Source organism: Bos javanicus, chromosome 5 (genome assembly GCF_032452875.1).
Source record: "Bos javanicus breed banteng chromosome 5, ARS-OSU_banteng_1.0, whole genome shotgun sequence".
In the NCBI taxonomy this organism is placed as follows: Eukaryota; Metazoa; Chordata; class Mammalia; order Artiodactyla; family Bovidae; genus Bos; species Bos javanicus.
In genome coordinates this window covers 55,067,386-55,083,685 of record NC_083872.1, presented here as the reverse complement: position 1 = coordinate 55,083,685, position 16,300 = coordinate 55,067,386, and the positions used below count along the sequence as shown (strand labels likewise).

General features: G+C 41.1%; 1 protein-coding gene across 2 annotated transcripts in view; it reads right to left on the bottom strand.

Moving 5' to 3' along the window:
- Positions 1-298: 298 nt before the first annotated feature.
- The window catches only part of LRIG3 (leucine rich repeats and immunoglobulin like domains 3), a 51,799-nt gene continuing 35,797 nt past the window's right edge, over positions 299-16,300 (bottom strand). The window contains exons 10-19 of one of the 2 annotated variants that reach the window (XM_061416645.1): positions 15,554-15,625; positions 13,295-13,366; positions 12,622-12,785; positions 9,757-10,077; positions 7,674-7,955; positions 6,049-6,501; positions 4,916-5,074; positions 3,157-3,300; positions 2,790-3,065; positions 299-1,578 (exon numbers count right to left, since the gene is read on the bottom strand). In XM_061416645.1, the coding sequence (XP_061272629.1) occupies positions 1,334-1,578; positions 2,790-3,065; positions 3,157-3,300; positions 4,916-5,074; positions 6,049-6,501; positions 7,674-7,955; positions 9,757-10,077; positions 12,622-12,785; positions 13,295-13,366; positions 15,554-15,625 (2,188 nt within the window). In that variant the 3' untranslated portion in view covers positions 299-1,333. Of the gene's footprint in view, positions 1,579-2,789; positions 3,066-3,156; positions 3,361-4,915; positions 5,075-6,048; positions 6,502-7,673; positions 7,956-9,756; positions 10,078-12,621; positions 12,786-13,294; positions 13,367-15,553; positions 15,626-16,300 lie in introns of those variants that run through there. The other variant, XM_061416646.1, reaches the window with a different exon arrangement.

The following is a 16,300-nucleotide window of genomic DNA, read 5'->3' as shown; positions in this document are numbered from 1 at the left end:
AAATAAAATAAAAAAATAAAGTCTAATGTACTATATTAACTTCTTCAATGCCAATCTTAAGATTTGCTAAGGGGAAAAACAGTTTGATCATCTAAATTATTAAACTTAATGCTTGTTTCAATTCCTTCAAACTACGTTATTTAATTTTGGAAATGTGTAATTTTCTGTATGTGTGTGTATATATGACAGTCACATAGCAACATTTTCACCTAAACACTGCTTAAAACAAGTATTTATAATAATTGTATATGTTTAAGTAACAGATTCTATACTGAGTTTTTAACAAATAGAGCCATGATGACCAAATTAGAAAAGTATTTTAATTCTTAAACAGTGTTGCTGGATAGCTGAAGAGTGCCTTTTCTGTAAGAACTGCTTGTCCAGCAGAAAATCAATAAGAACAGGAAAGAATTCCACCAGCATCCCATTACAACCTGGAACAGACAATGAAACCCCACATCTGCTACAGACATTTTAACTATAGAAATGGGCAATAAACCACCGTCTTGTTATAATTAAAGGGATGGGGTATGTGAAACTATCTGGAAATGCACAAAGCATTAGACCACATAAAGTATTATGATAATTAAGGAAACATGGCTTGAGCAGTGATTTAAGCAACGGTGGTTGTACTATATAACACTGGACTGCAACCATATATCTTTTTGTTTGTAGAGTTAAGAAATCAATACATATACCTCAAACCTTCGTAGCTCCCTCTCATTTTACAATGGGCTTTCACATACACTAATTTGATTTGAGTCTATAATACAACAACCCCAGGAGGTATGCAGAATGATCATTTGCTCATATTTTAATGTGCTGAATGTAATTTCCACCAATGTGAGACATGATAATATGAACTAATTATGCCTAAAATGCGCTGAAAACAATGAAGATTGTTATTGGATAGATGGGGTTTGGGATCAAAATGAGACATTTTATTAAGAACATGCAAAATAAAATGGAGTGACCTCTATTCAAAAAACGTACAAGACAGTTATTGTTTAAAATGCTTTAGTACTCATTTTCGATAAAAAGGAATCTGGCATTATAAAAATACATAAAATAGTCATGGATTTATACCATTAATTTACATTAAGATATTTTCTGCATAAAGCAAAGTTATAAAATAGTAAAGGTATTCCTATATGAAAGATACTCCCAGTATAAAATTTTTATGCCTTTTTGTAATTTTTGTCTATCTGTATAAATAAGACATTTTATCCTTTTAAAATTCATAGTTCCATTTAAAAACATAGGCTTCTCTCTCTCTTTTAAATAAAAGTCCACTTGAGGTAGTATGTTAGAACTTGTCCTTGGTCTCATTAGTTTATGTGTCCAAGTCAAAAGACTGAAAATTTGAAGTCCTGTGGCTTTCTAAGGTCTGTTTATGGGTACATGTGTGATTTTCTTGCTGAAAATCTGTCCTTTCTTTCCCATCTTCCTCTGACTCATAGCCCAAGTTCGGGGAAGAACGAGCTTTCAAGTGAAAGGCTCTTGGCTGACAATCCGATGACTGCCCAGAGCTTGAAAAGGCATCCAGGTGAGGTCTCCTCAGAGGCTTTCCAAATGTTCCTGAAAAAAAGAAACCCCTTGAGCACAGGGCCCTTTTGGAGCAATCAACAGAATGCATTTCAAATGAAGGGGCATCTTTCCCTGTAAATATGGGTGGAACTTTCAAGTCCATGTTATGGGATTCAGGTAGATGGCTATATTCTTGTGCTATGGACAGAGACCTTATAGAGTGGGGCTGAAGGCGTGTGCACCCCTCTGACACATACATCCACTGAATACAAGCAGCCCTTCTCTTCTACTTTCAGGACCTATAGTAATATTATCAGCAGCAAGTTCCCCAATAGAAGTTCCAGATCCTGTATTCACTAAAAGCCCACCATTCTCCACCATGTACAAGTAAACTGTGCCTCAGCACAGAAAGCTTCTCTCAAAATAACCCGTATGTCTTGCCCTTTCTTCCTCAGTAGCAAATAATAATTCTATTGACTCAAATTCTCTCCTAGGCCCTATAAAAATTATTATTCATTTTTTAAAAAAGGAATATAAATAATGATACCATGAGAAAACATGACATTTCTTAAAGTTGGGTAAAATCCTTAAAAATTCTAATTTTTTTTTTAGAAGTTGTGGTTCATTTTTCCACATTTCCATGCAGCAAAAAGATGATCTCAGTTCTTCCACTCAATCATCCTCATGCACTAGACTAAAAACTTCAGAAATGAATCTCGGTGTCAGCCAGTGTCCACGGCCACCCCTGTGGGCTTTAGGATTCCAACAGCCTCCTCTGTAGGAGGCAGCCCAGCCTGGCTGACGAGTGGCTGTTGCCAGGTAGGACGCCGTCTGCACTCTGACTGTGGGTTTAGTTATAAGCCAGCAGACATCCCAAACCACAGTCATGCCGTGCACACAACTCCACCCCAGAGGCTGCTGTAGCCCAAAACCACGTTTTCCACATGACTGACAAACTGCGATCCTCAGTCACTTCCAAAACTCTTGTCTTCAAGGCGATGCCACACACAGAGTTGCCCAGAAAGTTCCTAAGGCTTAGTGTTGGATTAAATACCTAATCAAGTAAAATCCCCATGTCTGCCTCTGCTTTTAGAAACAAGGATACTAATTAATAGGATGTCACAACAGCACCATTAAAAAAGATACATATACACACCAGAAACTATTCTTCACGTCTGGCATTCAAAACTCTCATGGCTCTCCCCCGTGCAACTTGCAATGTGGGTCTGGAGTCAAGGTATCTAATAATTTAATAAACTTACCCATGAAAGAATTACTCAAAGTAACTGATGGTGGCTCTGGACTTGGACTAAAATCTGCAGAAGACTTGTTCAGACATAAGTTGTTCATTCCAGGTCCTTCATGTTGAGAATAAGAAGAGCTGAGTAACTTCTTCGCATGAGAAGGCCATCCTGTATCACTGACGCTCTGCTCGCAGGATTCCTCTGAAGGATGAGGACATGGGTAGCATTCCTTCTTCTTTATGTAACTGGGCTCATAGTGGTCCATTAAAGCTGATCTCAGGTCAGGACCACAACCTTTTAAAAATGGGGACAATATCGGGAGACAGAGTTAATGCTTCTAGAGGTCTCTCCAGGAAACAGAACTCAAGAAATGAAAACTACATACCTGTATGATAGGCTTCAAAAGGATCTGAGCCATACACGCTCCCCTTCAAATACACAGGGCCTGAGGGTCCCAAAAAGGGACAAAGGAACGGGTCTGTGGCAGCTTCCACATCGGCTTCACTGCTGTTGTCAATGTGGCATGTCCCTTTAAAACACGTCTTAATCACTGAACCGTAAGTTCAATTACCATTCAGCCATCTCTTCACTTTTGAGTTTCCATATTTATAGATGAAAAGTTCAGACAGAATATTATACAAAAGAAATACTGCAGAAATTTACAGAAGGGTTTTTTCAAAATTTAATGATGCCTATAGATTAGTGATTAAATAAGTTTATGATATCTTACTAGAAGAGAACTTGATGAACCATTGAACTGGATGTGTTAACCTCATCGGTGACCCCACCCCCTGGTTTCCAAGAGAAACCGATCTATGCATGGACACTGTGGCTGAAGCAGCGATGGTTTGAGCCACCAAACCAGCACTGCCTGCTTCCTCCACAAAATCACTGATGACCAGGATGAGGTACTGGCACTTAACCAATGACCTCTTAATGCCCGGCTCAAAGATGAAGTCAGCCAAAAAGAAAAAAAACAAACAGAAACCTATCATGAGTTTTCTGCACTAAGCAACCCAGAAATGATATTCTGGTTAGCAGGGGACCCAGCAGCTGAAGGACAAGAGACATCATGAGGGTGAGAGATGCCACAATGGACCATGTACCCGGGCAGCAGGAACTGGGCAGTCCTTGTGGGGAGTGGTCTCAGCGAGAAGCAAATGTGTAGAATGTGATTTCATACCACTGGCTGTCTCTATTCTGAGAGAGGCCTGACCTCCAGCCCCAGCACCCAGCAGACACGGCACTATCATGCGCCAGTTCTGTCCCTTTACTTTTTAAAATCCCTTTTCAGTAAACCTGGCTCTATTCAAGTGAGCTTGGGCTTCTGCTCTTTGCAAGCAAATGAATCTAATCAGAACAACTGCTTTTATGCTTCAATCTTCTCTTCTATCTCTATGCTCTCGATCACTGCCTTGTCAAGCTCTTTGCAATTATTTGTTGAATTTTTTGTCTCACTGCTGACTAAACTGTAAAACTGGAAACATTCTTCCCTCTGAACTATGGAGTCCACCACAGAGCATATACTCAATCAACACTTGTGAGAAAAGATGCTAAAATATCAACAGCTTCTACTAAGCACTTAATATGTGCCAAGCACCATATACTATCATTTTATCTAGTGTTCACAACAACCTAATAGGGAAGAATTATAATTGCCCAAGGATACACAGGGAGTAAGTGTCTGAAGTGGGCCTTGAACCAAGCTGATGCTCTTATATTATACACCCTCCATTATAATTCTTTATACAGTTCTTAAAGTGAGAGTCAGAATTTTAAGTCTCTAACAGAATGATTTTAAATCATTTGACTTTTGAGACCATGCATGACACCAGTTAGTGTCACTGAAGTAAGAAGAACATTCAGGGCCAAAGAACATTTACAACATAAAGGAAATACTACATCGCATGGAGGAATTAAATTTTACCTAAGCTACTTGTCTTCTTTTATTGCTAGAAACAAAGATTTTTCTAGTATTTAAAAGAAAGGCTTAGAACTATTTAATATCAGCTTTGCTAGTGATTTTGGGCCAGGTCCTAAATATATGAGTCTATCAATTCCCTGTGGAAATTAACATTGTATTTGAACTTTCCAAAGGGTTATTTCAAAATGCCAATAGCCCATGTTCCGTTTTAAACACGTACCATTACTATCGTGCTGTGGTAAGAAAAATCCGCCTCCAGAAGAAGTGACGAACTGGTGGTGGCTTCCATTTTCTGAGGAGATGTACCCGTCCTGTCTGTCCGCTAATGTTCCCTGAGATGACAAATAACTCGGGATATCAGCTGGCAAGTTGGTCTCATCTGTAATCAACAACAGTGTTCTATGAACCAAGAATGGTCACAACTGCCACACAGGCTTCCCTGATGAATGATATATAAGCTTTTGTTTTGTTTTCTGTTTAAATCAAATCAATCTACCCTTGCAAAACCGTCTTGATGGACAGCACACCAGGGCTCTGCTGCTCTGGGGCACCTCAGCTGATTTTCTGCTTTGTGGCCTGTGGGATCCTTCTCTCAAATTTACTTCTATTTTATTTTTTTAAATTTTTGTCTGCACTGGGTTTTCACTGCAGTGCACAGGCTCTTCGGTGCATTGTCCAAGCTTCCCTAGTTGTGGCACATGGGCTTAGTGGCCCTGCGCCATGTGGGGATCTCAGTTCCCTGACCAGAAATCGAACCTGAGCCCCCTGCATTGGAAGATGGATTCTTAACCTCTCGACCACCAGGGAAGTCCCACTCCTCCCAACTTTCAAAGACAACAAATGCTTACAAAGATAAAAGATAATTTTCATGAGATAGTATTTTAGATACTATCTAAGCTTGATTTCTGCCATATTTCTGACTTTGTATTATTCAGTGATACAAGAGTTTGCCTATACAATCAAAGTCCCTTTATCCTAGATGCCTGCACACACACACATGCACACGTGCTGGCAAGGGCCAAGACAGTGGCCGAGGGTAAGCCTCATGACTGAAGGCTGTTTCTGGCCCTCCACCAGCATTTGAGGGTGTGCGCTACCCGAAGCTCTGCATGGGCTTTCACAGCCCACATGCTGTTCTGATGAGGTTCTGACAAAAAGCACTCATCTTTAGCCATCAGCTTTATTCTGGGCCGGGGTGTTATTCTTAGCTAACCATAGTTGCCCAGCTTGAAACAAATGAGTCACCCTTGTGACGTGGCCTCAGACTGCGACAAGACACACTCAGAAGCAAATCTCGGTGGAACAAACACACACACGACTCCTGCGCCCCGTGCCAGGCTTCTGTGGACACACCTGTGTTGGTGATGCTGCAGTCTTCGTTCCTCCGCCGTGTGTGGTAGATGATGACCACCCACACGAGTGACGTGCCCACCACGCAGCAAACCACCGCGATGATCACGATGCCCACGGTGGCCCAGCCGTCGTCGTCCAGGGACGAGGCCGTCATCTGAGGGGAGTCGCAGGTTGGGGTGGGGATCACGCTGAGGCGCACGTGGCCTCTCTCGGTGCCCAGGGTGTTAGACATTTCACACGTGTACTTCCCGGCATCGCTGATGTCAGAGTCCACAATGATTAGCAGCTGGTTGCCTGCTGCGAAGAAGTGTCTTTCGGTGACCACCAAGGGGCTGTCATCCTTGGTCCAGTTCAGTCTGGGGGGAGGGCTCCCCCCTGCAATGCACTGCAGGACGGCCGTTTCCCCCTTGGTTACAGTTCGATCTAACAGGGGCCGCAAGAACGACGGTGTCTCTGAAATGACAAGTTAGGCTTTTAATCTCTGACATGAAGTTAGGGTTTACACAGCATAAGACCTCGTGCTTCGATTTATTCAAAGGGGAGCTGAAACTGGATTCTCCCACAGCTTCACGCCCATGCCTCTTTAAAACCTTGAACATGGATGACATCTGGGCTTTCATTTCATCACTTGGCCGTCATCTCCTTATAACACCAGTTAAGGATAATATTTACTGTTTCTCACTTAGTCTCCCTCATTCTTGGCAAGGTTGGGGAATGAGGGAAGTCAGGCAAAGCAAAACATTTTAGACATATTTTAGAAATAGAAAATGCATAAAAATAATATTAAGCACAAGGGTGTGTTGATGGATGAAAAACATCAGAATGTTTAAATTTTTAAAGGGAAACTTTCTAGTGCTAGATGTCCCCACCTGTATTAAAATTCTGAAAATAATTTACTTTTATTATTTGGTGTTCATAAGGTTTACCCTGATTTACTCTTTCAAAGATATACATATATGATTAACATGCTCACATTTTTAGAAGGCATCTATTTAGGTAAATGATCCTGATGCTGGGAAAGATTGAGAGCATGAAGACATGGGGAAGACAGAAGATGAGATGGTTGGATGGCATCATCAACTCAATGGACATGAGTTTGAGCAAACTCCAGGAGATGGGGAAGGACAGGGAAGACTGACGTGCTGCAGCCCATGGGGTTGCAAAGAGCTGGACACAACTGAGTGACTGACAACAAAGTAAATGATAAAGGATGAACTCATTTCCAGAGTGGTATGGGAGGCTGAGGAAAAGAGGCCCCTCTGAATTTATTCAGATACTTATTTTTTTTTTTTTTATATTCTTTAAACTGTTAAGACTTTAAGTACAGATTGTATAATGGAAAGAGTAGAGAAAGGTAATTCCAGAAAAAAGGGAGAGCATCAAAGCATTACTCTTCTCCCTCCTCAGAAGGGAGGGGGCAGATTCATCTCACTGCCCACAGGTCTGAAGGTGTGATGTATTCCCCGACCTGAAAGCTTCTGAGAAGCCAGTGTCACCTCCAGGAAAGGGCACTGTCCTACAGATCAGCCCTCACCCTCCCGAGTTTTGGCACTTCTTAGGGCCTTTGGGTGAGCTGATATCCTAAGGACTAACATGCATCACAGAATCTGAAAGCGTCCACTCACCGAGGACAGTCAGAGTTGCATTTGCGGAAATGCTGCCGGCACTGTTTTGGGCGGTGCAGCTGTACACCCCGATGTCCTCTATCTTCACATCCACAATGAAGAACACATCATCCTCAGGCATCACGTGCATGCGTCTCTCCCTCGCGGCCGGGAAGTCCGTGCCCCCGTCTTTCTGCCAGGCTATCTGAGGGGCTGGGTGTCCCAGCGCAGCGCACTCCAAGCGGGCCATGGCCCCGGCACGGATGGTGAGGTCCATGGGGGTTTTGGTGAACGAAGGAAGCACTGAAATAAGAAATACAACATGGGGGCATTAGCATTCTAGAGTTAGGGGGTTCATTTTCATCCCCCCCTCAGCCCCCGCTTTTTTGGGATACTTGCAAATGTCCCTGACATAGTGAGACAGGGGTTGTTTCCAACTGCAAGAGATGGAGTGATCAAGAAGCTCCTCAAGGTTACACAGGTACAGAAATGACCGAGTCAGGATGAAACAGGTCACCTGAGCTTCACACTGATGGTCTTTCTGCTATTTTCCAGCCACTTAGTTTCCTTAATAATTATCTATGAGACCTTAGGCAAATCAGTTCATCTGTCTGTACCCTAGCCACTCTTTTATTTTTTTTTAAAGTTCCTCCTGGCTCTAACATTCTATGACTTTAGACATGCATTTTACCCTACAATTTTCTGTTCTATGTGTCAGGCCTCAGCAGTTATTTGTGGAATGAACACATCAATGAGCCATATCTTCTACTATGGACAATAAAAACAATGAAATGATAAACTTCAAAACTGTCTACTTGCCACACAAAGCACAGGCTGAGACATCTCATCAGCAGCAGCTAATTGCTTACTGCATCTACTGAGCACTTACTCTATTCCAGGCATTCTGCTGAGTCCTTTACACAAATCAGTTTATTTCACAAGTATACCTCTGTAAGGTAGGTACTATTATTCCTATTTGAAAGACGTAGAAATGGAGATACAGAGAGGTTAAGCAACTTGCTGAGAGTCCCACAGCTGACAGCAGGAGAGGCAGGACTCAAACCGAGATCTCTAAGCTAAAGGTGGTGTGTTCTGTTGATGGGAATGTAAACTGGTGCAGTCACTACAGAAAACAGTATGGAGGTTTCTTAAAAAACTAAAAACACGGTGACCTTATGACGACCCAGAAATTCCACTCCTTGGGCACATGTCTAGAAAAGACGAAAATTCGAATTCTAGAAGATACATGTACTCCAATGTTCACAGCAGTGCTATTTACAATAACAAAGACATAGAAACAAGCCAAGTACCCTTCAGCAGATGATTTAAGAAGATGTGGTATATACATACAACGGACTAGGAGTCATTAAAAAAGAATGAAATAATGTCATTTGCAGCAACATGGGCGGGGACCTAGAAATTCTCATACTAGTGAAGTCAGTCAGACAGACAAAGACTATATCACCTATATCTGGAACCTAAACAAATAACACAAATTAATCCACGTATATAAAACAAACAGACTCACAAACACAGAAAACAAACTTATGGTTACCAAAGGGGAAAGGGGCTGAGAGATAAACTAGGAGAATGGGATTAACAGATACCAACAGCATAAAACAGATAAGCATCTAGGATTCCCCATAAAACACAGGGAACTATATTCAATATCGTGTAATAACCTATAATGGAAAATAATTTGAAAAAATATACATATAACTAAATCACTTTATTGCATACCTGAAACTAACACAATACTATAAATCAACTATATCTGAATTTTAGAAAAAGGTGATATCCTTTAACTCTGTTCTTCATGGTCTTCCTCATCAGATCAAGCACACCATGAACTCTCAAAGAACAAAAAGTGTATGGTTTATCTGGGTTATAAGCATGGGGTCTTCAATACAAGAACAGCTAGCTCAGGCACACATACCAAGAATATTAATAATGTGGAGTTGAGAGGTAGGGAAAGGCAGGGTTTAGGTGGAGAACTCTGAGAGCAGAGGACAGGGTTGGCAATAAGAGAAAGAGAAGAGACCAGGTACTTTCTGTTTCATAAAAACGTATCTTTAAATGCAAGAGGAAAAGTCAGATCACATACTATTTACTGTGAGCTTGGCTTTGACAGAGTAGGATGAACCGAAGTGATTGGAGATGACACACTGGTATTTCCCTTCACTGGTAAATTCCACGTTACGGAGTCGAAGAATGGTGGTGTACTCCATCACCTCGCCACCTTGGGCCCGGAGGTGTGCATAATTTTCCATTTCAGCATCGTGCAGTAGTTCATTGTCTTTTTTCCAAGCGAAAGTCATTGGGGAGTCACTGCTGCTGGCAGCCGAGCAGATAAAACTCAAATTGGAACCTTTTATCGCCGACTGCGTTTCTGGCTGAACCGTGATCTGGGGTTTAGGAAAATCATCTGTTCAAAATGGAGAGGAAGAAACAAAACAGCTTTAAAGCTTGAGAGTCCAAATGCTACTCAGATTGGAACACCAAGAAACTCAAAACAAACAGTGGCTTAGGTTTTACACTTTGTGTATGTTTCACAGATGGACTAGCAGTCCCAGTGTTGAAACAACAGGCTGGGAGAGAGTGTATAAAGTCATTCATTCATTCCAAATAGAGACTGAGACCTATTTACACATCACTAACTGAGAGGAGACTGATATTTTGGAATACAGTTTACTCCAGACCTCCTGTCTTCTTTTTTTTTTTCTTGCAGAAATACAAGAAGAAATTGGTTAAGACACGTTCAGGCTCATGGATCACCTTTAAATGCCACTATCAGGAACTGCATTTTCCCCCATGTTCTCCACAAATAAGAAGCAAAAAAATAAGAAATCTAATTTCAATTATGATAATCCGTATCACTAAAGACAGCAATAAACATTCCATTTACCAAAACTAGAACTCTTATTAAGTGTTAGTCACTCAGTCGTGTCCAACTCTTTGAGACTCCATGGACTGCAGCCCGCCAGGCTCCTCTGTTCATGGAATTCTCCAGGAAAGAATACTGAAGTGGGCAGCCAGTCCTTTCTCCAGGGGATCTTCCTGACCCAGGGATAGAGCCTGGGTCTCCTGCATTGCTGGAAAATTCTTTACCATCTGAGCCACGAGGAAACCCAAAGAGCAGTCATTTTTAGGTAGAGCAGGAGAAAACAAACCTGCAGTGAAAGACAAAGCATCCCTCAAGCTCTCTATGGGCCCCTGGTTCCAGCCTGGAGTTTAGGGTGGACAGTCCATCAGGCCGCTGCACTGCACTGTCAGAGCTACATTAGAATTACAGATAAGCAGCTCTGTCATTACAAACAGTTATATTTAGTTCTGTTACTTTTTGGAAAAGTTACCTTTCTGAACTTCAGTTTCTCAGAGATGGTCCACACCCAGAAGGAAGCATCTTAAGTCAACCAAATATATTATTTGGGTGCACTGAAAAAATGATGCACCCATGTGTGTGCGTGTGTGTGTATGTGTGTGTATGAACAGGGTATGGAGAACCCTTTGACAACTCCAATGCAGCTAATTTCCAATGCCACACCTGCATGTTGTAACCAGGATGGTTTCTTTTTCTGTAGGACTGTTCTAGAATTCTCATCTGGTAAATCAAGGTTCAGATTCACAATGGAGGGAGTGAAAAATCCATGGATGTGACACCCACAAAAACACACACCTACACCTATGTATTTCTCAAAGTAACAGAGAGCTGTATCTTGAGACTAGAGAACTCAGAAATAAAGACCACGGAAAAGGAATAGCTTAGGCCCTTACAAACGAATGCCAAATGCTTATTTAGATCCAAAAGCTACATCAGATATTTTATTTGCAGAAACTGTTGGCACCACTTAATGAAGCAATGCAAAAAAAAAATGTTTTTCTTGTAGTTTAACTAAACAATTGTAGGCAAAGCAGTTTTAAATAAAATTTAAAGGCAAATGAGTTGACTCATTGGAAAAGACTCTGATGCTGGGAGGGATTGGAGGCAGGAGGAGAAGGGGACGACAGAGGATGAGATGGCTGGATGGCATCACTGACTCGATGGACCTGAGTCTGAGTGAATTCCAGGAGTTGGTGATGGACAGGGAGGCCGGGGGTGCTGCAATTCATGGGGTCGCAAAGAGTTGGACACGACTGAGCGACTGAACTGAACTGAACTGAATGCAGTAAACAGGAGACTGCACCAGAGAGATGGAAACCTGGGTATCTGAGCCAGATCTGTTAACTAGCTCTCTGAAATTGGGTAAGCAGACATCTATGCTAAGAGGCTTAGATGTGTAATAAAACAATGGACCTTAAATTTATTTATAATAAACTCAAACTTTCTGTTACTTGTAATGTTTTACTCACCAACAGTAAAATTTTAGATAGCAACAGTGACTCAATGGACATGAATCTGAGCAATCTCTGGGAGACAGGTGAGGACAGAGGAGCCTGATATACTGCAGTCCATGGGGTTGCAAAGAGTTGGACTCGACTTAGCGGCTGAACAATGACAATAAAATTTTTAGTAGTCTATAAATCACTAGCTAATAATTGTCTCTTTCTATTCCCTGTAAACATCTGCACAAGATTCAAGTCAGTCTCTTCACTGAACTCAAGAGAACCTCTCAATAACCCCTGGATCTGGGGAGGGCAGACAGCAGTATTCCCATTTCACAGATTAGAAGACTGAGATTTAGGGACCTGCAATTACGTAGCAGGGTTGCTGCTATCCTCCAATTCTCTCAAGATAACAACATCACTCTCTTTCCACCAGACCACCCTGATGCCAACACAAAGAGGAAGAAATTACAGAAAAAAAAAAAAAAACCTGCAATCATCAGCAAACTACAGATCCATTCTCATCTACCTCAGCAGAAATAAGAGCTCATTTAGGGTATATAAATTTATGCAAATCCATTCTTTGGACAAATGGGAGGGAAAAAAAGAAAAATGAATAAAAGGCAAAGACCACAGTTCCACTCACCACACACAAAGCCATCTGGACTAACAGCAAAAATACTTCTTCCCTTCAACAGCTGAGGATGGGCACAACTGGCATTTACGAAGCTCTGAAAGTTGTTTTCCGCCACCCACTGTGGGAGCCATTTCAGTTGGCAATCGCACAAAAGGCTTGATGTATTTAAGTGCCTGAGGAGAGTAATTACATTCAATCTGTTTTGTATGAAATGCAGATTTCTACAAGTAAACTAAATTCAAGTAAATATTAACAAAGCATTGAATGGAGAAACCAAATACACACATCCCATGGAATAAATATTCTATAGTGCATCTTAAAATGCAAGGCAGGGAACTAGCACTATTTTGTTGTTGGTGGTGGTGCTGTTCTTATTGATGGGAGAGACAGAAGTATAGCAACGCTGAAAATATCTCAGTACTGACAACTGGTTACGATGATGAGGCATTGCGCTATACTGGGTCTCACAAATTTAAATCGCGTATCTGAGAAAAAGAAACTCCTCTTTGCAACAAATGGAACAAAAACCCCACTCCTCCTGCTTTCTGGTAATAAAAGTTAAGTAATGTGATGAACGTGCCACATGCTTTCTACAGATACATAATCCAGGACGCCCCATCCCTTGACAGTCGGCCCCTCAATGCTTTACGTGAAAACTCTTGGAAAGAAAAGAAATGCTTACAGTTGTTGAAGCTTCTTCATTTGTGAAAAAGCATTGCCTTGTAATGACATGATTGCGTTGTCACTCAGGTCTCTGAAAAAGCCACCAAATCAAATACATGAGAGGAGATTACAGTCGCTGTGTGCCTGCAGGCACAGGCTGGGCCCATGCTGCCTACCCCCAACCCACCCCCAAAATACTCTATGTGCTGAAATGCACAGATAGGGTGATCCGAGGACTCATCAGGAGGCTTGTGTTCAAGAACAAGGATATCTGATTCAGAGGCAGATTCCGTTACGGTGAGAGAGATTTTATATCACCATATACAGATTTTTTGACTCTTAAGGGCCTAACCTGTTCTGCCGTGTTATTTTCTTGTATTTCTCATTATTCAAATTAGTAAACTTTAGAAACTTAAATACACATTTAAAATTCCTCATAATTATGCTTTTAAAAAACCATCACGTATAGAATATCTTCTATGACATGCAACCACGTTAAGTGATTTTTGTTTACACATTATTACATTTTATTCCTCACAGCAACACAAAAAAGAAGATGGTATAACCACCTTGGCTCGGCATGAAAGGGGCAGATAAGATTTGAACTCAATTATTTTCAATTTCAAAACGGACGTTCTTAGTCACTAGCCTCTCCTGATACATACAACTTACTAATGGGGAGACAGGTAGGTGTTCAGACAAGAGGTACTTACTAGAACAAACAAACAAACCAACAACCACTTCAGGCAGGACGTTCATAAAATGAGAGAATATTCTGGGCTGATTTTTTTTCCCACTGGTGCTAACAAGCAGTCTGAATTAAAGTCCTCCCCGCCTGTACTACTCTGTTTTCTTTTACAGGATTCAGAGTGGACAAAGGGGATTCTGAATGAGATGAGGGGCAAGAGAAGACAGAATCAAGGTCCCAAACGTGGGCAAAGAAAGACGCTGGGAGAGTTATGAAGGTTTAGGAAACTGAAGGAGAAGTTAATGCTCCACGGATCCACTAATTTCACTTTCCCAAAAGTGCAAGGCTCAGATGACAAACCCTTTTGGCTAGTTTCCCTTTGAAAATAACTTGTTTCAGGAAGCCCAGCAATACTGGCCCGCCCTTCCAAATTTTGCTCTGCACAGTCACCCCACTGTAACCCGGACTGCGGTACTGCTGCCATGGCTGGCCGTCCAGAGCTTTCTGCAACCCAGGGCTCAAGGGGAAGATGACAAGAAAGTGGTGCAGATAATAACTATGCACACAGCACCAGTGACGGTACAAACCAATTGTGTATTTTAAATAACTTCTACTGTCCAGGTTAATAGATAATAAAACCTTCGGCTATAAACATTACAAGTCAGGCTGGACACACTGTATACTGCTCCAGACTCCCACTGTACATATCAATACATACATTCACCCATGGTTATCAGAAGCTGGCGCTCTGTGCTCCTGCAGGTGTTGACTCCCACTGAAGCTGGCTAGCTTCCGCTCTTTGTACCTGAAAACATCTGTGTCCCTAACTGTCATTTCAGAAATGTGTGCCTCCAGCTCCCGGGCAGGCAGAGGTTGTGAAGGAGACAGCTGCTATGATGGGAGAGGCTGCCCTGGTTTGAGCCCAGCTCCTGCCAGCTGCTAACTTAGAGGTCAGTAGCAAAAGAGAATGAGAAAGAATAAAAGAAGGAAAAACAGGCTGCATGCTTTTTATAATTAAACAACAGCAACAACAAACAAAAGTTCTCCAAGTAGTGTTACAACTCTCCAGTCACTCGCAGGAACTGGGGTTGGGGGGCTGGGAATCGTCTTTATTGATCTTGCAAGTAACCCTCTTAACTCTTCAATTTAAGGAAGGAACTCTTAGAACCTCCATGTCTTAACTTAAAAATTGAAATAACAATAGCTATTAAATAGTTTTCTCGTGAGGATTGAAAAATATAAATAAATACCTGACATAATGCTTGATGTGCAGTGGGTACGTAAGAAATAGTAGTTTTTTAAAAAAAATTAAATATGCCACTGCTTGAGAAACATAACTAAAGAAAACCCCAAAATGATGCAAAGAAACACCCTTAAATGCAAAAGAAACATGTATCTGTGCACTTACACTTTCATACAGGTATAGACAGACAAGTAAGTAGGTAGATAGACAAAGGATGGATAGATGTGTACATTTTATATGAGAGGATACCAACAAAATTACATTCTAGTTTGTGTTATCTTCCATGACAAATAAGGGGATAACCATTGCAGACTGTCTTTTAAGGTAACTAAACTCCTGCTACTCACAGATGTTCTAATGCATCCAAACCAGTGAAGGCTTTTTTGGTAATGGATCGAATCCGGTTTCCCTGGAGTATTCTTTAAAAAAAAAAAAAAAAAAAAAGTTACAATAGAACAGTTAGTAAAAAGCCATTTTGGAGTGCAATTCTCATGAAAAGAACTGCTCTTTAAACCATTTGTGAATATTCTATTTTCTTCAATTAAAAAATACATCCTTAAAAAACATATCCATGATACTGATTTCAGTTCAGCATGGTTGCAAAGCATTTGACAGAGAACCCAGCAAAAATAGGTATTCAAAAATTACTCTGATGGGTAAACCAGTGATTTTTTTTAAAGAGGCAGAAACCTATTCCAAGTAAAATGTCTCAGAACACTCATAAATAAAGCAGGTAACAGTGGAGACTGTCTCCTTACCCACCCACTCCATGGATACCTTCATTACTCACAGAAGTTTAGAACTAAATGGATGTCAATTTGAAAGTTACTCATTTAAAACACAGAATTTGCCCATCTGCAAGGCCATTTTGTGGCCAAATAGAAACATGTTTTTATCCTGTACTGCTTGGAATCCACTGATAACCCACCAATGATCAATGGTCACTGGATCACCTCGTTTAAACATTCCTGTGACATTTCAAATTCTGAAGTTAGTAAGTGCACTAACCTTTACACAACAGTAATCCCAAGAGTCTAAGCTCTCAAGACAATTGAAAATTCTTATCTGGATATTAAAATCAGCTGCAATAACCC